General features: G+C 34.6%; 1 protein-coding gene across 1 annotated transcript in view; it reads right to left on the bottom strand.

The window, feature by feature from the left end:
• Positions 1-26,386, bottom strand: part of LOC150100445 (voltage-gated inwardly rectifying potassium channel KCNH6-like) — a 477,512-nt gene that overhangs the window by 327,354 nt on the left and 123,772 nt on the right. The window contains exon 2 of the mRNA XM_090402922.1: positions 18,064-18,294. Within this exon, the coding sequence (XP_090259048.1) occupies positions 18,064-18,294 (231 nt within the window). The remainder of the gene's footprint in view (positions 1-18,063; positions 18,295-26,386) is intronic.

The raw sequence follows: 26,386 nt of genomic DNA, 5'->3' as shown, positions 1-26,386 counted from the left end.
TCGGGAAAATTTGAACCTAAGAATCGACAAAGCTAAACAAAACTGCGATAAATGGAAACATTTTTATTAGATCTAAATTTCGGTCTTTTAATTTTTGCTATGACAGCATAGCTGTTTTAGTGAACAGAGAGTGCTTTCTTATACTTTTGGCCACTTATTTAGATATGTTTCGAGGGAATAAGTTGCAAAACATATTCCTAAATTTCCCCAAAAGCATGAAATGAGTAAAACGTATTCTCTGTTGTCAATTCCCAACAAAATTAGGTTAAAACCTTGGCACGTATAATCTCTGGACACTTTCCAGAACAGCATGCTGTCTTTCCTCAGTTAGTCTTCATCTGTCAGCGAAGCAAGGAGGGTGTAGGTATGCATGCACGAAAAAAAAGCAGATATCTAACAGACAACGAAAGCTAGTTTCCGTATATTCATGTTCATCATATTGTGAATATATACATAGTTTTTGTTGTTTATATAATCCAGCCGCTTACTCTTATTAAAATATAAGTCCGAAAAATTAAATAATAATTCATGAACTTTTGAAGACAGATATATTTTATTCATTTATTTTTTACATTTTCTGTATCACTTTCTGTTAATCAGAGTACTCGAAGAAATGCTGCAAACGTTTAATTAAACAAAACACGTTGATAAAATTGGGCAAAGTGCAAAATTTCATTGCGCTAAGAGGGTAATTCAACGTTCTAAATCGAGTTATCAGAAGTAACAAAAATGGTCTAGTTCAGTAAATTCTGAACTAAAGCTGAGAATAGAAGAAAGTGACTAAGACGTTTTCTATTCATATTTCAATATACAATGATGGCATGTATCAAAATTCACGTATCGAAGATTGCTAAGGGGTTTATTAATATTATGAATATGAAGACGGTTGGGAAAAAAATAAACTTATTTACATTGGAATCACGCTGTAGTTTTAAGGATATACATATGAACTTAGTTACTTGAAAATGAAATGAAATTAATTAAAATAAAGAGGCAGCAAAAGATGGGAAAAAAATGTAGTAAAGTAAATTTATAATTTTATTGTGACCGGGAGGTGGCGAGTTGCTGCTTACTTTGAATACGTTTTGAGGAAAATTAGAAAAATCCTAAAGGCTAATTCTGATAAACAATGACATTTGATACATCTGGAGAAATTTCATGTAGCTATACCAGAGGGAGAGTACATGCAAATAATCTCAGAGAGAGTTTTTCCGTATTACGTAGTTCACTTGTTAGAAAAAAACATACAGTTCAAAACAAAAGGAAAGACTAAAAGGAATGAAAAACAGATTCCTAAATGCTGAACAAGCAATGAGATACATGAACACGTACCGTTTCGTACAACACGAAACGTACGTGTTCATGTATCTCAAGACAGACATATATCTACTATTATTGAGAGAATTTTTGCTCCACATGCCTGAACTGTAGCATAAGTCAACTGCACTGAAATTTTGAACAATGACAAATTTTGAAAAAGTACTGTAAGGTGACTTTCGTTGTGTACACTATATTTAATTCTTAGAACGATGAAATAGTAACATGAATTTTATATGATTTAAAAAATAATTTCATTTCACTAGACTGAGAATTGAAAAGTAAAAAAAAAAAAAAACATAAAAAAACAGCAGTAACGGCCATCTCATTAACAAGCTCACCGAACAATGACTTCTACAACTCATGGTCCAGGCTGTTATGGCTACCGTTAAGACATTATTTGAGAAATACTTTTTGTCAGGCTATTGCTGATACTCAGGATGAGAAAAGCCTCAGAGACTTTTGGATGGAATATAATATCTTGGATTGTGCAAGGATACAAAGAATACAGTGCAGCATGAAGTAAGGTGCGAGAAAAATGCGGGAATGATGTTTGGAAGAAGTTGTGGATAATATATGTTCATGCATTAAAAGGATTCAACAATGACAATGCCTTTCAAGCGGTTGGTGGCAAGACAGTGCTGCTAGTCAGAGTTCGAGTTAGAGACACAATGAAGATGGAGAGCGGTTGGCAGAAGCCATGGAAAAAAGGGCAGAAGAAGAAGAACAAGAAGTGAGAAAAAAACAGAATAACATGAATAAGGCAGCTTTATATATATATATATATATATATATATATATATATATATATATATATATATATATATATATATATATATATATATATATATATATATATATAGAGAGAGAGAGAGAGAGAGAGAGAGAGAGAGAGAGAGAGAGAGAACTTATATAGGAATATTAATGAAAGCTTTTTCAAATGAATATGAATTAGATGGTCTCTTAGGTGGTAGTAGTTCTCTAGAAAAGCAGTCAAACCAGCTAATGAAAACACCCGTGCTTAGCAGACTAATGCATTAGAATAAATGCCTTAATTACATAATCACCAGCCATCCACTCAAACGTTCAAGTGGAGTAAGAAGAGTGCGCGGTTAATTAGGTTAGTTAGTTTTACAGATTTCTTCCAGAGCGATATTTACTATTGGTAACTTAATCAATTTAATGCATCAGAATCACTCCAGCACAATCTGTGTAAGCAAAGCCTACCATGTAAGTAGAGCTAATAAAATATGTTTCCTTACAAATACAAACTTTGTCAAGTTTATGGGATTATAATCGTCAAGAAGAAAAACCAAAATGTCTTGGATATCTACTACAATAACGGATAATATCTAATTATGAAAATTTAAAAAATTTCAGAATACAAAAGTCAGTTTTTTTTTTTTTGGAGGTCCGAATTTCTGATTTGAATTCGAAATGAATGTGTCTGGAAAAAAAAAGAAATAATAAAGAAATGACTAAATCAGAGGCTCTGAAATAAGATGAAGCATCTAATAAGTTCTTTCGTTTTTGTATAAACAGATAAAGAATTCCCGATAACATTTCATTCTTTTAACTACCGTAACAAAAATCACACAGATGGCATTCTTTCGGAATTACATTCAACAAGTTATATTTATCGGTTTACCGGTTGAACTGCAAACTTCTAAAATGATTCATTTTTAATTTTAATTAAAGCAAATCACTACGTATATAAATTAAAATAAGTAAACCAAATGGAGTGAATAATTTATCTTACCGAAATATGTATTTCCATTTTAAAATAAGTTTGATTAAGTTAGATTAAAGAGTTTAAGTTTGATTTAAAAAATAAAATAAAATAAATAATAATAATAAATGAAAGTAAAAAAAAAGAAAAGTTTCGGTAAGGAAATAGTCAATGATAAGATTTGATCTTATCATTGACTAGGAAAGACAAGATTTGGTCTTGTCGTTGTAACCGTGAAAGAAACTTTTTGCGCCTCTTATGAGAAATTTCAGGTTCAGTCAAACCAACAACGAAAAGTGCGATGTCAAATTGCAGATCAAAACACGGGCTTTCCAGACGAACAAAAAATATCAACGTCGTACAATTTAATGAACTTTCCAGGCATTCAGTTCACCTGAATTCTTTTAGATTCCCGAAACTGCAAAATCACTGAAGGAATTTTAAATCTATAATATTTCCCAAGGAATGTGATGCACTTGCTAATAATAAGTGAGTAATAAATCTTTAGAGAATTCACCGGGTTACATTATTCATACGCATTATGAGAACTAAAACTGCAGAATGGAAAATGCATTCACTGGTCTGAAGCATAATGTGTTGTCGAACCAAAGCAATATTATATATTGAAGGCTAACTGCAAAATCATTTCACCAGCCGAATAAATGGCTCAATGTGCATTGCTCTGCATCACTTCCGACTGATATTTAATGGTCATCCGTCGTCATGTTTAATAAAGCATAGATCGATTACACCTAGCGAGAGAGAGAGAGCATGTTACAGTACCACGACCTTAGTGAGTGGAGTGAATTACACTGAACACTCGATACATGAACGTTTTTATGTTATGTTTCATGCACATGAGTCATATACAGATGAAGGTTTTTATGTTACAGCGGCTCACGATACGTTGCAAACATACAACGTTTCGTGAGAGTAACAAAAATGTAGGATAGTATCGTGGGTAGGGTATGGATTGTTTTCCATTTATTAATTTTATTTATTTTTGTATTTTGATACAATTTTAAGCCACTTCAGAGCGCCAGTAAGCCGAGTAGCAATCTCACACCGGGCAATGAGATTTGTATGCTTCCAAAAGGCAATCATAAACATGCATGTCCATGACAGTATTAAAACCGCACCCGGTCCTGTTGGTTTGAGTACGCTAACACGTTGGCAGCGCGATGTGCACGACGTATTTGCTACTTACAACACATTTACAATACATCTGCTATGCAATGAATTTATCACACGTTTTCCGAAACACGTCGATGACATTTCTAAAACTGACTACTTATTGTCGAGGACAATAAGTAGTCAGTTTTAGAAATGTCAAACACGATATACTGCCACATAGCCTTAATCGATATCTATACAGATAACTGTAGTAATGGAAATGCTGGTATTTTAAAATAAATTCACTTTCTAAATATGGTCTTATGGATGTTACGTCTTGGTAACATCAATAAGGCCATTAATGGTAATATCCATTGTGGTGACATGGAAATGAGCAAGGACCTGACCCAAAGAAGGAAGGAAGGGGGGGGGGATGAAGGGAAAAGACTCGAAGAGTTGATGGCAAATAAGAAGAATACAAAGAAACGAAAGACGCTGCAATCACTGAGAAAAGAAACGTAAAGTTTAACGATTGGTATCGTGAGGTGTACCAACTTTTTTTTTTCAAGTCACGAGAAACGGATGTTTTAATATCACCTTTGGATAGCATGAATCAATAGTAACTCAAAAAATATCGCATATCGATATATTAACAGGTAAAAAATTAACATCGCTATAAAATCCAGAGTATTTCGATCTGAGCAATCAATACCAGTGACAGTGAGAAAAAATATCTCAGGCACTCAAGTCTAGAGAATTTCAGAATTCCTGGAACATTAACAATCTGCGCATGTTTTCTCAATAGTTTATTTTTCCTTCCTTCGTTGTTAAGGCTATGTTTGAATCCGGTCTAGCACGTGAAGAATTTTTATAAGACCTTTTCAAAGAAAGGTGAGTTAGGCAGCCTTATACGGAAAATGGAAGGGTTTATAAGCCCTGAAGGTTGGAGGAGGGGAAGGTTCATTCCAAAAAATATGAAAACTGACTACAGAAGGCAACCATTCTGGGCAAATGTTAGGTCTGGTCGACTTAACATTTGCCCAGACAAATTGAAGAACAAAACTTCAAAATGGAGACAACAGTTGAATCGACGACTACAGGCAAGTTAAATTGGTGCAAAAAACAAGTGGTGTTACTAACAACCGCCATAGAGACCAGTATACAGGCTCTGCATACGAAATGTGCAAGACCCTTGAGGTCAAACATATGCCTCACAGAACCCCACATATCCACTTCACCAACATCCGTGGCCAAACCTTAATAGTGTCCACTACCATCTTCAGTCTACTAAACCACACCTACTTTTTCTACAGAAACTCAAATCTCGCCCCCCCCCAGCACTATTCACCTCAACCTTCCGAACTACACATTCTTTAACTCCTTTCGATCAAAAGATGGCGTCTGTGCATACATTCGCTCCGATATACCTTGCCAGAGCACCAAACCTACAATCGCCCAACTTTGACCTTCTTTGGTTGAAAATATGCCTTCCCCACTCAGTCAAATTAATCTGCAGTCTCTGTCGTTCCGCTAATGCAACAAACCACTCTGAGTTCTTTAATTTCCTCTCCTTAAAAACTAATTTTCTCCAGTCCCACTTTCCCAACAGCGAAATCATTCTCCTATGAGATTTTAATGTCTACAACACCAACTGGCTTTCCTCCTCCAGCTGTACAGATTTTGCAGGCAGAGATGCTGAAACACTTGCAGTCACTGATGACCTTGTTCAGATTCCAACCAGAATAAATGATTACCCAAACCAATCTGCAAACACTCTAGATCTCTTCCTCATCAGTGACTCTTCCAAATACACAGTGAATATAGTGGATCCCCTCGGTAATTCTGACCACAATTTAGTGCTTATCTCCTCCCCATGCAACCACGCTTACACAGCCACAGCCTCCGCAACTTCTATGCGTTATTCCCATGATTGGACTATTGATTCCGGCCTTCCAACCCAAACATATGCACCAAACCTCTCACCAAAGTAATCCTCAGTGGCATGGAAACATACATTCCCCACAGTACTCTGACCTACCATTCCCTAACTAAACCCTGGTTTTCCAAAAGATGTACCGTGGCCGTACAAATGAAAAACCAAACATATCACAACTGACTCAAATCAAGAACTCCATTCTCCTTTAGAGCAGCTTATACTCAAGCCCGAAATATATGCATCATCACCTAAAGAAAAAGACAACCTCCTGGCCTCGCACTTTGCTTACAATGCATGCATAATTGACAATGGTAAATGTCCCCCAACCATTCCAGATACCACGAATACAATGCTCACCATATCCTTTTATATATACATATATTATATATGTATATATAAAATTTATATATATATATATACTGTCTTACTCCACTGATATCTATCCCACGACCTGGAAATTGGCCTATATTCAACCGATGATAGGCGACAAGCCACTGTCATCCAACTACCGCCTTATCTCGCTCACCTCAGTCCTGTCTAAAATAATGAAAAAATCATCAATTCCCAACTACTACACTACCGTGAAGGTATCCACCTAATAAACAACACAAGTATGGATTCCGTCGCAGCTGATCAACAGGACATCTGATCATATATGCCACTCATCTCTGGACAAATGATGGAGAAGTCTGGCGAATCGCGAGTAGTTGCACTTGATATCTCCAAGGCATTTGAGGATCTGGCACAAGGGCTTACTAAGCAAGCTGCTATCATTTGGTCTGGCCAAATGCTACTTGATAGCAGCTTGTAGTTGCTATCATTTGGTCTGTACTTCTTTAGTTGAATTCCCAGCTTTCTATCTGTATGCACACTGTGTGTGATGGTGGATAGTTCCTTATCCTCTCGCGATTCAACTAATGCCGGGGTTCCACAAGGTTCTGTCTTCTCACCAACCTCTTCCTCCTATATATCAATGACCTACTTCCCCCAACCATTCCAGATACCACGCATACAATGCTCACCATATCCTTTTGCCAGAAATAGATCAGAAAAATACTGTCCAAATTAGACACCAACCCAATACACAGTTTTGCAGACGACAGCGCATTACACTTCTTGCTTTCATTTGATAAACCTTACCCTACACAACTCACCTCAACCTATAGAACATCAACCACCACTGCCCTCAATTCTGATCTCCAAGCCATCGTCCAATGGGGTTCAGATAACCTAGTCGATTTCAATGCTAATAAAACCCAGTACTGTCTTATTTCTCATAAAAAATAACCATTTTGTCCCAGTATTATTTTTGACAACACCCAGATTTCCAGACAATTTGGGATTTCTCTTCTTGGAATTACCCTGACATCAGGCGTCTCCTGGCACAAACATAACCATTGCATCCTCATCTTCTAAAAAACTAGCATTTCTTTTTCGCTCAAGACGTTACTTCACTCCTGAGCAGCTGTTAACCTTATGCAAATCACAAATCATCCCAGCTATCGAATACTGCTCTCACATTTGGAGTGGGACTCCTAAACGCTCCCTCAAAATGCTTTACTCAATACAGAGGAGAGCAATTAGACTTATTAATGACCCATCTCCTACCAACTCACTCCCGCCCCCCACTTTCACAGAGACGTTTGGTTTCCGCAATTTGTGCATTATACAAATATTTCCAAGGGATATGTTCATCTGAAATAGCATCAATAATTCCCCCACTTAGTATACTAAGCTCGTCGGAACACGTGCAGCTGCTGCTCAACATCCCTTCACAGTGCACCTTGAAACCCACAGATCAAGTTTATTTTCCTCTTCCTTCATCTCTGCTACTGATGTATTGTGGAACAGTCTTTCCCCCATGTATTCCCCAAGGAATGCATATACAGACTTAAATCAAATGTGAAAAAGTTCCTCCTTTCCCAACCCACTACCCATATACAATACTAATGTACTGTAGCTTGATCCAACCTCTCGTGCATGGGCTCAACATTAAAAAACAAAAGTTACACTACATAATCGTGGTCCACAAGTTCCTAACAAAGATTATCATGTTTGGTAAAATACATTTTTATTTTAAAATCTAAATTAATTAGAAATGGATATTCTTAATCGTTTTAGTCTGATAGTTATGTGAAGGAAGAATAAATCTGAGAGTAGTTTAAATCCATATTAAATTTTAAAAGCGATTCTCTGATCACTTTATTATAAAATTCCTCGTACCTCAAGAGAACACGTGACAGCATGCTTAAAGCTATGAGCGACCCTAATTACAGTAGAGAAGGCTCTATTCTTAAAAGAAATATTGATCGATGTTCTCCCAGTCGAAACGGATAAAGGCAGAGAAAAATGTTCAGCAACAGACAAGATATTGCGCTATCTTTGGTAATAATATTCAATATAATCATTTTTAAAATTTTCAAACCACATAACCATTGAATTCCTAACATTAAACACGTGAGCAAAAGGTGATTTAACGTGATTAAACATTTAAATTATTTATGAGAGAAATTTGAAATTATTGAGTGTGCGTGTGAGTGATTTTTCATTAAATGCGTATGCAAATGGTTCAATATAGCCTAGTATTTACTGCACTTGCATTAAAGCTGGATTAAAATTTAAACCCCTAACAAATATAAAAATATCGCCAAATTATTTCTTTAATTCCTCATAATAAATGAAACAGCTTTGAATAACCTTAAATGTTACACAGAAATCTATAAATGGCGCCATCGTATATCACATGATTATCTATGATGTGTCTTTGATCTGTCCACAATCCGCAAATAAATTATTCGTGTATTAAACAGATATACCTTCGTGCTGAATAGATGTCAGTAATCCTCTTCTCCCAGCTTCCATTACACGACTCGTGCGTGTGTGTGTGTGCGTGCGTGCGTGTGCTTCACGCGTATTTGCGTGCGTGCTCACTCCCGTATCTCTTCAAATTATATGTTTAAGATAATTTATTAAGACATATCGTATTAGCAGAATGAGAGAGAAAGAAGATTCTAGGCTACTTAATATTATTTACCTTCTTATCAAGAGTATTTACAAAAAAAAGTAAGCAGCAGAAATACTACGCAACCAGACAAGGCAAATCTAAATGCAGTGTTTGTTTTTCTAATATTTTCATTAAATATTTTTACAAGCGCATATAATTCCAAATCATTCTATTTGGTGTTGTCTATTAACTTTTTATGATGTCTATTAACTTTTTATGCGAATCACACCCCAATAAAATATGTATATAAAACTTATTTTTTTAGTTTCATTTTCATCATAAAAAAAGTGATATTTACCGGTGCCAATACATCTGCAAACGTTCTACTTCACAATGACTCGTGGAGGTAACAGCGATTTAGATTTAACAGAAAATCAATAGCTTCACCAGTTCTTTCACCTCTGTGCCGTCTGCTACAAATCATGCCAAACGACAACCGATGCAGTCTCAAGTTGCAAGACAGCGAGAAACAATTTTTCCTATTTCTTCTTATACAAGCAGATTTGGTACATTTTCATTTGGATAATATTTTCAAAGTATATATGTCCGAGAGAGTATTAAATAAAAAAAAAATATTTGACATCGATAAATATTACAGTTATTACAGATTCCGATGCCAAATAAAAACCCTTGATGCTCAGTAGATAGAAATTTCAAGTTGCTACCTGTAAGCCATATTACAAGTATGCATATAAAACTACTGTTGGCATTTTAGTCAGACTTTTGCGATTTTTTATTGAGAATCTATTACCTGAAAGATAAAATTACATTCGACCTTTATGTTTCTGGTTCACGTTTTGTGCTAAGCAGAAAACATTTATTTATTAAGGACCCTACACTTTTTTCAGGAAAATGCATCAGTACTGCTGTTAAAAACGTGAGTTATTAACTTCGTAGCAAAAAGTAGAAGAGTGTTTTATATCACGCAACAACAATCAAAACAGGAAAGATTTAATTAAACCATGCAGAGACAGGTTTCACGATCTTGAAAATACCAATTCTTTAACGGTGAATATATTGTAAACAATTTAAGGTATGTTCGAAAACGAACAATTTTATAGGCAGTAATTTGCCGTCTCCACGATTGCCAGATAAATATAACTGTGTGATTTTTTTTCCTGTGGGGAATAGGATCTGTAAGAAAGAACTGTACTAAGAAGTTAATATATTTTTAGGAGACCTTTAAGATTTATATTGACAGAGCGTTAACATTTATTGCTTAATCTTTATTCTTTGGTTTATCGTTTTTATTTAATTTTGCACTATTTTGTGAAGAAGAGATGACTAATTGCACAAAATAGTGCACAATTAAATAAAAACTATAAAGCAAAGAATAAAGATTAAGCAATAAATGTTAACGCTCTCTCAGTATTATTTTCGCATTTTATAAGGAGATTTAGGAAGTATTCTTAAATAATTTCGCACTTTTTTTTTTTGGAAGGTGGGGGATTTAGGAATGCGTGTGAACCACTGTGATAACTGGCACATATCATAGTCCAGTCTTCTGAGCAATTAATTTGGGTTAATGTCCTCGTAATCCAAATCAAATACTGTATTTCATAGAAATGAATGGTTCAAATAGAAATGAATTTACCTAAATTTTCAAGGTAACGCTTATGTATTTGTGTATTTATTTTTTTTTTAATTTTGTGACATGATATCGAAGAGAAGAGACCTTAATCTTTATAACAAAGTAAAGGAGAAGGGGAAATCCAGAAGTCTGATACTATTTAAGAATTATCTCTTAGATGTCATCATTTCGCTCTGGCTGTCGCATTTTGGTGTGCCGTTGTCTAGTTTGCTTACCTTTGTGTATGTGCACAAATGCACAATATCGCATGTCCATTCGTATAAATAATTTATAACCCAGAGATGAGAAAATTCAGATTTCTCTTATAATAAAAGCTTTTTCCCTTCTTATTATTTAAACCGACATGAAAACATCAGAATCTAGCCCAATATCCATACTAATGTTGAAAAGAAATTAGGAAAATTAGATAATAGAAAAATTTGTGACGTAATGTTTTCAATAAAACAATAAAATCCTTAATAAAGTTTTTTTTTTTCAACTGAAAGTGAATTAGCCAATCTCATGCACAGGGCAGGGTTATTTCCTACCGAAAACCTAGTTTTCCATTACCAAAACAGAGAAACTAGCCATATGAACACGCAGTTTACCGACTGGCGTCATGCCCTTAATAGCTTCAACCATAATTCTAAAAAAATATTATATTAAGAAGAAATATCCACGAGATTTGCAATCGACTACCTCTCATTCTTAATTTCAGAATAAGGGGTAGTGGATTGGAAAGTCATCTGTATGGAACAAGGAAGAAAACAGTAACTAATCATACAATGCGGCATTTTTCAATCGCATTATTGCCAAGTGGTATTATTCATTGTCAAAACTTTGAACTTAGAACCGTTTTTGCATACATTTTCCTATAAATCGACAGACTAAGTCGAAGAAATACTAATGTATTTATCGAGAAATAATAAAAAAAAATTCTAACTGTCCATACCAAAATGTAATCCTCTCCTCTCTACCAATACTCCTAAGTCTTTTCTTAACCGAACCCCTTTTCAGAGTATCCTGTGCAGGTTATCTTTCCTCTCTGTAATTCGGATCATAAATCCCTGTAGAAGTCCTTTCCTACAGAACAACGCCATATCCCCATTCACTCTCAACCCTGTCGTGTTCTTTGGCCCTACAGCGGAAACAAACACTCGTTCTAAGTTGAAATTATTCTTACTGGAATGAATGCCTTTATTCTTCAGTGAATACTCAATTCTCGCTCAATATTTCAATCAATCAGGTTTCTTTTCAACAAGGTTGTCAAAGAAACAAAGTTCAATATATCAAGTAGGTCTTACACAGGTACCAATCGTACCAATCATAACTTGATGGTCGCTTGTGAAAGCCACTGAGAGCCTTCTGCTTATCTATATCTTCATTTCATCCTTTTTCATCTGGATGACATGAACTTAAAGAAAAAGGTAACTCGACATCATACTTTTCCACCTGTAGCACAGACAACAAAGGATCGTCTCTACCAGATGCAGCTTCGATGTGCTCAAACTTATTCTCTAAAACTGACACCATTTTGACGTCATCTGTAGACACTTTTATACTCCCTATACGCATATCACCATGTAAGCAAGCTTCTCGCTTCCCATTTCAAAAAAAAAAAAAAAGACAATAAAAGTCTCTGACACCGATTAAGTTATCGTCTCATCGCTTTCACCTCAATTTCTTCAAAAATATGGAGATAGTAATCAGCATTATACTCCTTAAGAAGTATAATGTTTTCAGTTTCAATTCATCAGTATGGACTTCATTCACTAACAATGGATCTCAAGTCCTAACCATCCATTTCTCTATATCTCATGAAAACGTTTTGGGGAAATGTGTGCAATTACCCCTGACATTTCAAGGACATTTAATCTAGTCTGGTACGAAGCTTGCTTACCAAACTATCATCTTGTGGTCTTTCTTCGCAATTGGGTTTTAAAAGGGAGAAGAATCGTTTACTATGCACCACAGTGAATTGCTTTTTTTCTTCAGTATGTGAGTTAGTACACACTGTTTGGAGGTAATCCAGCATTATAACAGCAATGGTGTACGGTCATTTCTTCCACATTCTTCCTCCTATACATAAATGAACTTCTATTAAAAACTTTAAATCTGATCCACAGTTTTAAGGATTACCATTCACACTCCAAGTTTAAAATCGTGTGCAGTCAATATGATTTAAAGATAGAACTTTATGCTGAGAACAATATAACCTCAATAAACCTCTCATTACATATGATAATACCAGATCCTTACACAAGATGGTATCTCTTTTTTTGAGCTGATATTTACATCTTTCACGGCGATCTTGGCCAGCAAAAACTTGTCCTTTTCGCTCAAGCCACTGCTTCCCCACATGGGCAGTGACTAACCCTATACAAATCCTAAATCTGCCCGACTTATAATACTCTTCTCTCATTTTGAGGTACTATACCAAACACTTCCCAAAAATGCTACATAAGAAAATGGCCTTATGGTTACTACGTGAACTCCACTCCCTTCCTCTTTCACAGACTCACTCCAATCTCACAGACTTTCTCATAAATCTGTTTCTACCTTATTATTTTTCCTAATATTTTCGTAGGCACTTTTCTGTTGATCTGGTTTCTTTCCACCAATCCCTTTATTTTCCCAAAATCAATGAATGTACGTGCAAATCAAATGCAGCTGCTGGTCAACATCCTTCCAAAATCAACTCTTCTTCTTTCATTACATCTACACCATTAACAGGAATGGTTTACTTCACAATATTACTCATAAGAACCACAACTTCCAACAGAAGAAACATATCAATAGGATTCTATTTTTGCCTTAAGTTTATTCAAGTAGTTGAGAAGAAATAAAATAAAAAAGAAGGAAAAGAAGAGGAATATAAAAATAAATATAAAAAATACTAAAACTCTTGTAGTAGCCTATACTGAAAAGCATATTCTAGCTAAAATACCGGGGAAATAATACCCATCTATATACCTTCTTGTCAAGGATGATATATATTACTTACAAATTTAATAAAAGAAGAAATATTGAAAATATATAAGAAAACTCAGGGAACAATCCCTGTCAGTGGTTATTATCGGGCATAGAATTGATAACTTCCTTCAGTAGACAAACGGTTTGTATGAGTGTTGGGCGGACATACACTGGCATCGCGTTTCCTAGGATTTATTAAAATGTTCCGACGCACAAAACGTCAAGCGAATATGGTAATTATTATTCTATACTTTGGTTTTTCATATAATAAAATCACTTAGTTCTTAGAAACTTTCTAAAATTAGCAGACAAAATGACGAACTATGTAAGTTCCCAAAACTAAGAACAGCCATTATTGCAAACTTTGAACTTCGTTATGCAGTTTTTTAATTATGTAGAGTAGCATTGCATCCATTTATTAAGCAGTAGCACTTCTCTATTCAGAGACCTGCAAGATGATCTTGATAGCATAGCAGAAATTACCGCTTCGGGAGGTAATTTCTTAAATTCTGGTCCTGTTCCAGTAAATGGATGAAGTATATCATTTATCTATGTAGTCTTTCGTAAAATGAAATTATCCCGAACGGAAACGATACATATATGGATTTTATATAAATAACAAAACAAGATGCAAAATTATTATCCTCTAGTAATGCAAATAACCGATAAACAATATTTACTTTCTCAGTTATGAACAAAGGTATTAATTTAGAGTTTTCAACCTGATGTGCTAGTGTGGAAACTTTTGAAGCTATAGCTTTAAACTTTTTTAAAGTTTAACTTTAAACTTTTTCTTCTATAGCTAAAAATAGAATATTTTTAGCTATAGAAGAAAAGGAGAGTCATGCACACTATATGTCTTCAGGACACATAGTGTGAAGAGAAGAGAGGAGGGAGAAGAAAAATAATAATAAAGCTATGTTGAGATGATTCTAGCAGCGCAGACCGCAATAGTTGTGCGCCACATTCACGTACCAGTCATACTTCTTTATACTTCAAAACAAACAAGTAACTACTCGCCCAGAAACAATTCAAGGTTACTTGGCGAATAAACTAGCCCACTGAACTTTAATCATTCGAGTAAGTTGGCTAAAATCCAAGTTTTATATCTGTGAATGGTGTTTTAAATTTAGAATAAAAAAAGTTTACAAAACGTGAAACAAATTATACAAAGAAGCAGATGGGGATTGGCATTGCAACCGAAGAAGCGAAGGCTATACGTGCAGTGCATAATGGCCCTTAATTACGTGTTCTCAAGCCGTTTTTTCCACCCGAGTTCCGGAAAAAAAAACTACGCACCTTTTTAAGAGATCCGATAACTCCTCTTCAGTTAAAAAGCTTGATACAGGTTCCTCTCGTATATCTGAGATCTAAACCCAGGTCTTTTTTGATCCAATAGAAAATGTCGAACTAAACGCGACGACTTGGCGTTCAGAACGGATTTATCGTTAAAGTTTTATTTTCCCTAGACAGGCTTCAATAACCAAAGTTACCTTTGAAAGAATGAAGGATTTCTGTAATTGGAAGTCTACTGGTTGTAGTAAAAAAGGAAGATTTATAAGAATTTATCAATCAAATGTGAGCCATCAGGTGTTTTGATCCCAAAAAAATGTCCGGCCATCTAGTAAGAACGTGGGAAAAAAAAAAAAAGAAAAGAAAAAGGAGGTCGGGGGAGGTTTGAGGTAAAATAAATGCTGTGACCTAACCTGTACCTGAAACTTTATAGATAGCGAAGAAAAATTCTGATTATAATACTGATATTACAAAATTATTAAATATGATGTTTTTAGGTAATAACGTTATTTTCTACATTCATTGATGATGAATGTTGAGAACGCATTGATATGTTATCAATAATGGATTTATTTTGGAGTAGTCTGCTTTTCCATTGATCGAAGACAAATACATTTAAAATTATCAAGATGGAACATACTGTATATATTATGGTGTCTGCTTTCGTCTGCCAAAAAGAAGCTGAAATTTAATCATTTCAACCCTGAAGAAGTGTAAGGAACGAGTCGCAACATTACATAAAAACATACCGTAGCGATAGCAACTAAGTTAACTTAAACGAAGGAGCGCCAAAATAAAATACATCTTTTTAAACACAATTACAATAAGTTATTCAAAAAATGAGAAAAATAGAATACTGGACTTCAGAAGATTAGAATCCTCGCAAAATAGTAAAATACCTATCCTTACTCTACAGATAAATACCGTTAAGCAATCTCGTCTACCTAATTGTTTAAAAGGGAACACATCATTCCTGTCATATGAAACAAACATAAAGAAACGTAAACATTAATCGAATTCTCCTCATAAAAGCTTATTCTACCTTCGGCGAGTACTGGATTGTATCGCTATTTATATCTCCGTAGTACTGTATTTCTTTATTGCAATATTATCCTTTATTACACCATACTCAGCATTCATTTAAGGTGAGATTAGTAAGAGGTTCAGGCATTTATTAGATTCGTTTTGTACATCTTTACACAAGCAATTCCGAGACTACGTACACGAATTTAATTAAAATACTGTATTTGGAATCCTCACAAAAAACTGTCAAGGCATCCCAAGTTTATTCAGCTCAGATAATGTGTAGGAATGTAAAGGTGTAAAATGTGTCAAAATTATACATCCCAATAAATCTGATCTGACTGAATGGAGTTGTAAATCGAAAGTTCCATATTTCGACAGATTTCTTTGAATAAAGTGATTGCCTCAGAGATTGTGATCGTTCTAGCGAAAAATCAACAAATATCGGCGTCTACATTTCAAAGGGATTTGTATGTAAAGAGTGACAAGAGACCGCTTGTTCGATGTTCATTTCATAGTGGGGTACGTTGTAAAGAAGTGAGTTTCTTTCTTAGGTCGAAGATTTGTTGATGAAATATTCTATTTTTAACTATAATTCCATGTTATCGGCAATGTGATTCGAAATGATAATAATTCCTTCTAGATTATAGAATTATTAGGATAAGTATCAAATTGCGTCCAGTTGTTTTTTATATTACCATTATTTTACTCTACATTTTTTTATTTTACTTTCCGTATTCTTTTCATATATTTTCGTTTTTCTTTTCTTCTTTGTCTTCCTTTCATTTTATATTTATAGTTTAATTATACGAGGATGAATGAATATTCAGTTATTAAAATCTGAAGAAAGAACCTGACACGAAAGAGTGTACATATGGTAGGCCCCCTAAGGGAAGGATGCTTCATTCTAGACATCAGTGAAGAAGAGTGCGGCCTAATTCCGCAGTGCCATGACTCATTTGAAGGTGACTCTCGCTCGGACAGTCCATTTGCTACAACCGAAGAAATGAAAGATAAAAGTCCACTATCTAGTAATCTCATAGACAGCTAACCAGAAGTTATGCTGCAGTATTGTAGGTATCAAGAGAGAGAGAAGAGAGAATACTATAAGAAAACTGTTTCATCAAGCCAGCGTACTATCTTACAAGTGACTGGTAGCGATGGTTATTGTGAGTGACTGTGGATTCAACGCTATAAGAAAATGTTGCCTAAAAATATTTGCATTTTTTTTTTTTTTTGAAGTTTCAGTTTTCAGAATCCACGACTAATCTCGCAGAACTGGACAATTAATTCCATAACTATAGTCATAGAATTAATTATGCAGTTCTTTCCTTGCAAGAATATTAAAATTAGTATATACTCCAAATGCATCATTAGTATATTAGGGTTGCAGGAATTAGGGGATTTTCGCTTTGTGGTAGACAATTTTTAAATTGAGAATGCCCAGCAGACAATTTTTAAATTGAGAGTGCCCAGCAGACAATTTTTAACTGAGTACTTAACAGACAGTTTTTAATTCAGCCTCAGGAAAATAGCCCTATGACAGGACACTAAACTACGACAAACGTTATCTAGTAAATGAACCGATAAGACACGATTACAGTTCCACACAGAATAATTTTAAAATTGTGACGATCTTAGGTAACAGTATCTCTGATAATATCATAGTATAAAAGGACACTAAAAATAGTTTCAAGTACCCTTTGTTTTTCATTTAAAAATATAACAATTACGTTATGTAGACAAGACGTTGAACAAAATATATGAATTTAATTTATGATATATAGTTACAATAAATTAAATTATGATAGTAAATATTTTTATATTATATTGATATTACTGAATGTATACCGTTACAAGGACTGAGGAAATGTATAATTTTAGGATACCTTCAGTAATTCTGATTTAATGATTTCTTCATGAAGATGTCATTAAACGGACATTAAAAAAAATAATACAGAAAAAGATATACGAAACTATGTAATGTAATTCAATATATATATACATATACTATGTTCTCTGAAGATTACATGTGTTCACCAGCATTCATAGTTAGACATTCGAGTGTTGAATGCAAAGCAACAAAGACTGTGTAGAAATCTTACCGTCTTTCTTGTAGTACAAGATCTCCAGCTGACGTTCTTGGCAAGTCGCCAATGATTCTCGGATTTGAGCAACTGCTTGTGTGCTAGTGAGTGGACCATGGAGAAAGTCGCAAATACACGACAGCTGCATGAGCTCGGCACGTGTGTACCCAACCATCTCGCAGAAGCCGTCGTTGCAATAGATAATAGGATAGCCTTCAACTTGGGCATTGGCCACAAGAAATTTTCTATCTAAAGAAAAACAAATAAACAAAAAAAGATGGAAACACATATTACTCTAAAATAGTAGACAGTGATTAGTTCTGAAAACAGCACATGATAATAGTTTAAAGAAAATGAGCTCATTGACCTGTGTCATATCACAGTTTCACTATTAGATGTATGAGTATCAGTTCGATTCATTTAATAGCAATTTATAATACATATATCCTAAACACGTAGCATTGTTTATTTAAGCCAAGATAATCGTTAAATACTTAAAATCTTAAATATATAAATACTTAAGTATTAACAAAAACGACATTAAGAATGACAAAATCTATTTTCAAACAAATTTCTCGATGAAATCCCATGGAAATCTCGCCTGTATACAAACGATTTTCAGGCAACGTACACAAATTCTATGCAGAATTTTATTGCTGATTCTTCATTTCTCATACCCTGCACTTTATAATAATATATTGTTTCTATATAGTACGATTCTATTGCTACAATGCAGTGATTTAGATTTGAATCATGTTAAGTACTAGAGAAACGACTTCTGGGCTTTTCAATCGAGTTACACTAGTCACTTTCATAAGGCGGTTCGATCGACGATGGACTATGTACTGACAAGGCAAAATTTTTTTTTGGTAAATGATAAATTATCATTTACCAAACCAACTTGTTATGATGCTTTTCATGAGGGTGCCTCGGTAGCGCTGATTTAGAAAAATCCGGATTGTATTTCCATAATAATATGCGAAGACCATTTCTAAATGTTTTTCAGCTAATAGAAAATCAACTATTAGAGAATCAAAAGATTCCCTATTGGAATCTTTTCATATAAAATGTAAACAGGCCAGTATCCTAGTATCGCCTCGGATGTCTATCGCAAGTATAAAGAAGTAATTATAATTATAAATAAGTAATTATATAATATAATTATAAAGAAGTGATTATAATAATTAATTTGACCAGGTGCCGCAAAAGTCTCTGATTTTTTTTAAAGAGTTTTCATTTCTACAAACGCTTATTAACGTAACTAAGACCAGGCTCTTTTGTTAAAGTTATTGTTTAGATTCCGAAAGTTTCAGATTGCTATGCAGTTTAGAATTATTGCTCATGCAACTAATACGACAAGCTATCTGCCAGTCAGTTCTAACTGTGCCAGTTAATGCTGGTTTACTAATTGTACAAGTTACCACAAAGGTCTGTTCGAGAGTCTGCACCACTTTTACAAATGCTTATCACATGCGCTATTAATCTCTTTTATTAAACAAGAACTCTATTGACAATTTTCTCGCCCGCCGGTTTTCTCTGAGCTGCTTAAACTTCACCCCTCGGGTATAAATGACCAACTATCTAGACTTACCATAATTTTTCATATTCATAAGAATTCATCCTTATTGTTAGGTATTTAACACTAAAGAATGAAAAAATCGACTAGCATGCGAATGAATGTTTATACATGAAGCCAGTTTATTAGCATATTTCTTAATAACGATAATTAATGAAAAAGTGAAAGTTTGTGCAACAAACTATCCAATAGAGAATCATGCCTCACAAACGATTTTATCAGGCCTCTACGCTTTCATAAGCTGTATCGATGAAATTAGTATCACAAATACTACTAAATTAAAAGTACTATAATTGTAAAAGTGTAATAAAAATTGCTAACCTTAAGTGGATAGCATCTCTCTTTTTTTGCTTCAAGTAAAATCTGAATAATAATTCCACTGAAATGCAATTCGAATTCCACTAGGGCTTGGATGTTTCCGAAAGCTTCCGTAATTAACGAATGATATTTTAGTTTTCGTCCAGTATGAAATCACGTCTTTGAATGCCTGGTGGAATGAAGTCTCGTAAAAATAAGAATGAGCTTGTTTAGTGTCTAGAACAGGTGTCCTGGTATATCTATCCCTGTCCCGTAACACACACACTCTGGCCCTCAGTGTGTGTGTGTGTGTGTGTGTGTGATTTCTGAAAACTGCTTTCTTTCCCGCACATTTAAATCCTAACACTAGCCAAAGAATAGACAAAATAAGACATAGATCTTTTAACACAACTAAATCCTTTATTTCTGAGAGTTACGAACATGATAATTGACGCAGCAGTAAGTATTATCCCATGAAGAATAAAAACGCAATAATTACATTTCTTTACAAATAGGGCAAAAGAAATGGTTTCAGACCTACAGACCTATAGCCAACTATTACTTGTCATATCCAAAATTCTAGAAAAAGTAACGGATTCGACCCCAGAACTACTTATAGAAATAGAATATCATTTCACAAAATCAGAAAGGTTTTCAGAAGACAAAAAGCAAAGTTTCGTGCGAGTGAAACACATTAATGACACTATAAATATAGCACTTGATAAAAATGAATTCGTTATCATTATACTTCTTGACATAACTAAATCTTTTGAAACATTTGATCATGGTATATTATTGACCAAATTATATTCATTTGGAATAATAGGAACACAACATATCTAGTTTAGAAATTATCTCCCAGACAGAACATAAGTGACAGAAATAGGCATATTTCATACCCAGGGTATACACATAAAACACAGAATCCCTTTTGGTGCAATATTTTCATCAATTTTGTTCAATATACATCAACAACGTACTCATCATCAAAAATTGAAACACACAACGTTCAGTACTGAGGAATTTCTTTAATAGTACTTATCATTATAATCAGGGCCGTTGCCAGATTAGATCGCGCCCTGAGGCAGCCAGTTAAATTTCGCCCCTGATGGATTATAAGACAAAAATATAAGAAAATCTCCAATTAATATTCTGTTTTTATTACAAGAGAAACATTAATGCAAAACGATTACATAATATTAATTAAATGTTTGCTCTACGGGGATATCGCACAATAAAACCGTTTATAAGATCTTCTAAATTTAAATTATAAGCTATGTCCGCCTCTATCGATATAGTTCCTAGACCAACCAATCTTTCTTGGGTCACTGCTGTTCGCATATAATTTTTAATCAGTTTAAGCTTGAAAAAACTTCCGCACTTGCTACGCTAACAGGAATTGTTAACATAGCGACCGCGGGTATCGCAATATGGCTGAACGAGCGCCCTTATTAAGCCGCGCCGTGAGGCAGGCTGCCTCTATGCTACACCCTGTCGTTGTTATAATGTATTATAATGCATCATTTTTATCATTATTCTAGTTATAAAAATTATTATTATAAAAAATATAAAACTATTCTTCCTCTTCTTCTTCTTCTTCTGCAGCTTTTCCCACTTAAGTGGGGTCACTGTTTGTAATGAGTCTCCTCCACACCTTCCTGTCTTGGGCTGTCACCACATTCAAGTTCTTCATCTTCAAGTCCTCTTCTACCAGCTCCCTCCATCTCTTCTTTGGCCACCCACACTTCCGCCTTCCTTGCACATCCAACTGCATGACCCTTCTTCCCACATATTCGTCTTCCCACCACATCACATGACCAAACCATTTCAACCTTGCCGCCTGTATTTTTGCTCCTAAGTTCGTAACTTTCACTGTTCCCCTGACATAGTCATTTCTCAGACGATCCTTTCTGGTCACACCGCACATCCACCTAAGCATTCTCATCTCTGCTACTTCCATCCTGCTGATGTTATTTTTCCTCAGGGCCATAGTTTCCATAGCATACATCATAGCTGGTCTCACTACTGTCCTATAGATTTTACCTTTCAGATTGATTGGCACCCTCTTATCACATAGCACTCCAGCCATCTCTCTCTCTCCAGTTTCTCCAACCTGCTTGTATCCTGCATCCCACTTCCTACTCAGCTCCTCCATCTTCTTCCACTGTTGAACCAAAGTATCTAAAGTCTCTCACCTTCTTGATGACATTTCCTTCCAGCTCCAGATCTGTCTCCTGGCCGCCGCCCACTGTGCAACACATATACTCTGTCTTACTTCTGTTCAGTCTCATACCTCTCTCTTCCAGTACTTTTCTCCATCTTTCCAGTTTAGTTCCCGCTTCTTCTCTTGAATCTGCACAAAGCAAGATGTCATCTGCATACAACATTGTTCAAGGCGCATCTTCTCCTCTGTTACCACCTCCATCACAATATTAAACACAAACGGACTTAATGCTGACCCTTGATGCAAGCTAACTGATATTTGAAAACTTTCTGTCTGTCCCAGACAGGTCCGAACACTTGTCTTCACATTTCTGTACATTTCCAGCAACAACCTGACATATTTCTCCGACACCTTCTTCTCCCTCAGACACCTCCAGACTTCTTGCCTTGGCACTCTATCGTATGCTTTCTCCAGATCAATAAATGCCAGATGTAGCTCCCTTTGTTTCTCTCGATACTTTTCCATCATCTGCCGTAACCCAAAGATAGCATCTGTTGTTGATCTACCAGGCATGAAGCCAAATTGTTCCTTTGCAATCTCCACCTCCTTCTTCAATCTACCATCAAGAACCCCTTCTAGGATTTTCATTGTGTGGGACATCAACTTTATTCCTCTGTAATTTTTACAGTCTTGTGCATTCCCTTTACCCTTGTGGATGGGAACAAGAGTACTCTCCCTCCATTCCTCGGGTATATTTTCCTGTTGGCAAACTTTCATGAACAGGTCCCACAGTAGGTCAATTCCCTCTTCCCCCAGTGCCTTCCATGCCTCCACTGGAATTCTGTCGGGGCCCACCGATTTTCCATTCCTCATTCTCTTCATGGCCTCCGTCACTTCCACTCTACTGATGTTCTGCACCATCCCCTCAGAAGGCTGCCCATCTCCTCTGTGAGTCCTTGCATTTTCCTCATTCAAAAGTCACTCAAAGTATATTTTCCATCTGTTTCTTATGTCCACATCCCTCCATAATACTCTTCCTTCAGCATCTTTGATCTGCCTCACATGTAAGATGTCCTTTGCTGCTTTATTTCTACATCTCGCTAGTTGGTAAATTTTTCCTCTGTCTTTCTTTTGTTTCTAATTGATCATACAGATCTTGATATGCCATGGCCTTCGCCTGTGCCACAACTCTCTTGGCTTCTCGCTTTCTCTCTCTGTACACCTTTCTGTCCTCTTCCGCTCTTGACTCATCCCACTTCTGCTTTGTCTTCCTCTTAGCTGTCACTGCCACTTGTACATTATTATTCTACCACCAACTGGAGCGAATAACGAGGGAAGAAATGGTGTAGGAATTGTGGTGTGTGGCAGAATGAAGGGTGAAGTACTGGACGTGGGTAGAAGGAACGACAGGATTTTAATAATAATAATAAAAATAAAACTATTATTATTATTATTATTAAAAAAGTATTGTTGTCGTGGTTGGGTATATTTTTCAGAAAAAATGAACTTACTGAACAATTTTGTCATTATATAAATAAAAAATAATAATAAATAAATAATATAAATAAATAAATAATATTATTACGGATATGACTACTTTAAACTATGCACACACCCTTGTATACGCAGCTCAGTTATTTCCCTTAATTAATTTTGAATTCTGTACTTTTGTATTTTACTCTGTATGCAACGGTAAAGGAAAAATATAAGATGAAAACATGTACACGATTACTGTTGACGATAAACCTGAACTCTATGGAAACTAGAACCTGCTACCTCTCGACAATGGTCGAATTGAAAAGTTATATGATAATAATCACTAGTAATCCAGAAGTTTTGATTCTACTTAACTTACCTTCGTTGATAACACTTATAAGAATCGAATCCATTTCAATTTCGACAGAGACAGGCGAGGAATCCGTTTCCACACTTAAAAATGTGGTGAAATTGCTGAGGAAATCCATTGTTTTTTTTTTAAATATTAGGATTTTTTCCAAGACATGAAAAACATTAGGATTTTATCCGAGGAAGGAAAAATACACGCATTTTAGTCGCTGTAAAGCGAACTTGGAAATTGAAAGAAGAATTGGAAATTGAAAAATTTCCAATTCTTACTTGATGCTTAACATAAATAATGTTTGAAAATTTCCCCGACCAATATTTTAAAGCCACAAGACTGAGAAACACATATTCCTGGAAGCTTGAGAAAATAATTTTCTTTCCAGGATAATCCAGGTAAGATGGAGTGGTTGTTATGTTCACAATGATATCCAAGTCAATGTTCATAGAAATACAGCATCTAAAGCTGTGACTTTCTTTTCTTGATGATAAGAGGAGTTTTTTTTTTTTTGCATGGTAGATAACATACTAAAAATTCCTCACTCTACAAGCAAAAAAAATTCTCGTTAAAGTTTCCAACTTTATTTCAATTTAATTCTTAAATAGATTTTAGCGAATTCTTGAATGAAGGCTAAACTACCTAAAAAAGAAGATAAAAAACGAAATTATTCTTTTGAACTTCTAGAATGTGTTTCGTGCTTGAATACTATTATTTATTAAGAAAGGAACGTTAGAGCATTCCTTCATGTCGTTGCAGTTTTGAAAATCGTTCTACTTTTATAACGAGCAGTGTGCACCTTCACAGTAAATAATTTAAACATTTCTGTTTTTTTTTCAGTTTACATCCTAGCATTCCAATGTAATTAATTACTAAATAATGTTATTATTATGGTGATTTCAAAGGAGAATTCGGAGAAAGTTTCCATTCTTGCACTGGATGATTTATTTCTGGATATCGTTTTTATTTTTCATATCATAAAAAAGTGATTGTGCTACAGCCGCCATAACTATGATTGGCCCAGTTTCTAACTTTGGTAGTGGGCATTTCACGTAAGAGGTGTAATGACAATGGAAGTAGCAAAAGCAAGACATAATGGCAGAGTGTTTGGAGGAAATCTAGATTGCGATTTTGTTACTTGTTTACTATTTTAAAAAAATGAAATAAAATAAAAATAAAAAAGTGTGTGTGTGACATATTATTGCGAAGTTTATAATAAGAAAAAAAAATCGTATCAAACCTTTCTCTGAAGCCAAACTGAAAGAACGAAGGCGTTTTCTATTTCTATACTTATGATCAACTGTACTGCTGCACTGATAAATTATAAAAACGGCTACTAAATGTAATATAGTAGAATTTTGAACTACTGATCTGTATCCACTAATTAATAACTCGAATTCAAGACCGGCGGGAGTTTTAATCTTCTTTTAAAATGCATATATTTCATATTTGTTCATTCAGCATACTACAAAATTGTCTATTAGTATAATAAAAATGTTTTCAGGTGCATTTTAGCTATACCTTATTTCACACTGCTCTGGCTGTCAAATTTAATAATTTATGGTTTTCAAGTATATTTTTCTTTAGAAAAATATCTTATAATCTTCATAGAATTGAAACTCTTTTGAAGTAAACAAAAAACAATTTTAAAATAAACTTGACGAAGTTGAAATTGAACTTTTGTAGAGTAACATAAATTAAATATAAATGAAACGTTCTTTTTTTAAAGAACGTTTAAAGCATGCTGATAAATTATCGAATTAAGTATACGATTTAATGGAATCCTTTAAATGTCCTCAAGTGTTTACGACAGCAATCAAAGAGGCACGTGATTTCCATTTTTTATTTATCATCTGATTTCAAGACGCTTGTCATGTAATAAATAGGTTCACTTACGTGAGTTTCCTTCCTAATGTCTTCCCAACTGAAAAATAAGTAAATAATAAAATAAAATAAAATAAAATCCTTCTTCTTATCGAACCTTCCTCATCGAACCCAGCATACCTCGGCTTTTCTCAACATTTATTTTATGACACTAAATTTCTGATGCCGATGACCAAATAATAATTACAAATTCTGAAGAAAACTTACAGAAAGGTATTTTAAATTTAAATGAGATAGCAAAAGATAATAGAATGATAATACCAACAAAAATAAAAATAAAAAAACGATGGCCTTTAAAGGACAGTATCCAATAAGAACTAAAATAGTAAGATAACAAGATTTTAGAACAGGAGAATTCATTTAACTACCTAGGTTCTAGGATGTATGATTACATATGAAAAAGATATAAACCTAAAAATTGTGAAATATTTAAAAATAACAGGTGTAATTAACTTTATAGTTAAACCTAACCTAGTTCTAAAAAAAAACAGATTAAAAGTATACTACATTAGCCCTACCAGTCCTATTGTATGGAAGCGAAATCTGGACAATAAAACAAAAAGACAAAGATTAATAACAGCAG

Source organism: Typopeltis vanoorti, chromosome 13, assembly GCF_054136105.1.
Source record: "Typopeltis vanoorti isolate ZY-2024b chromosome 13, IOZ_Tvanoo_1.0, whole genome shotgun sequence".
In the NCBI taxonomy this organism is placed as follows: domain Eukaryota; kingdom Metazoa; phylum Arthropoda; class Arachnida; order Uropygi; family Thelyphonidae; genus Typopeltis; species Typopeltis vanoorti.
This window is presented reverse-complemented; position numbering and strand designations above follow the sequence as displayed.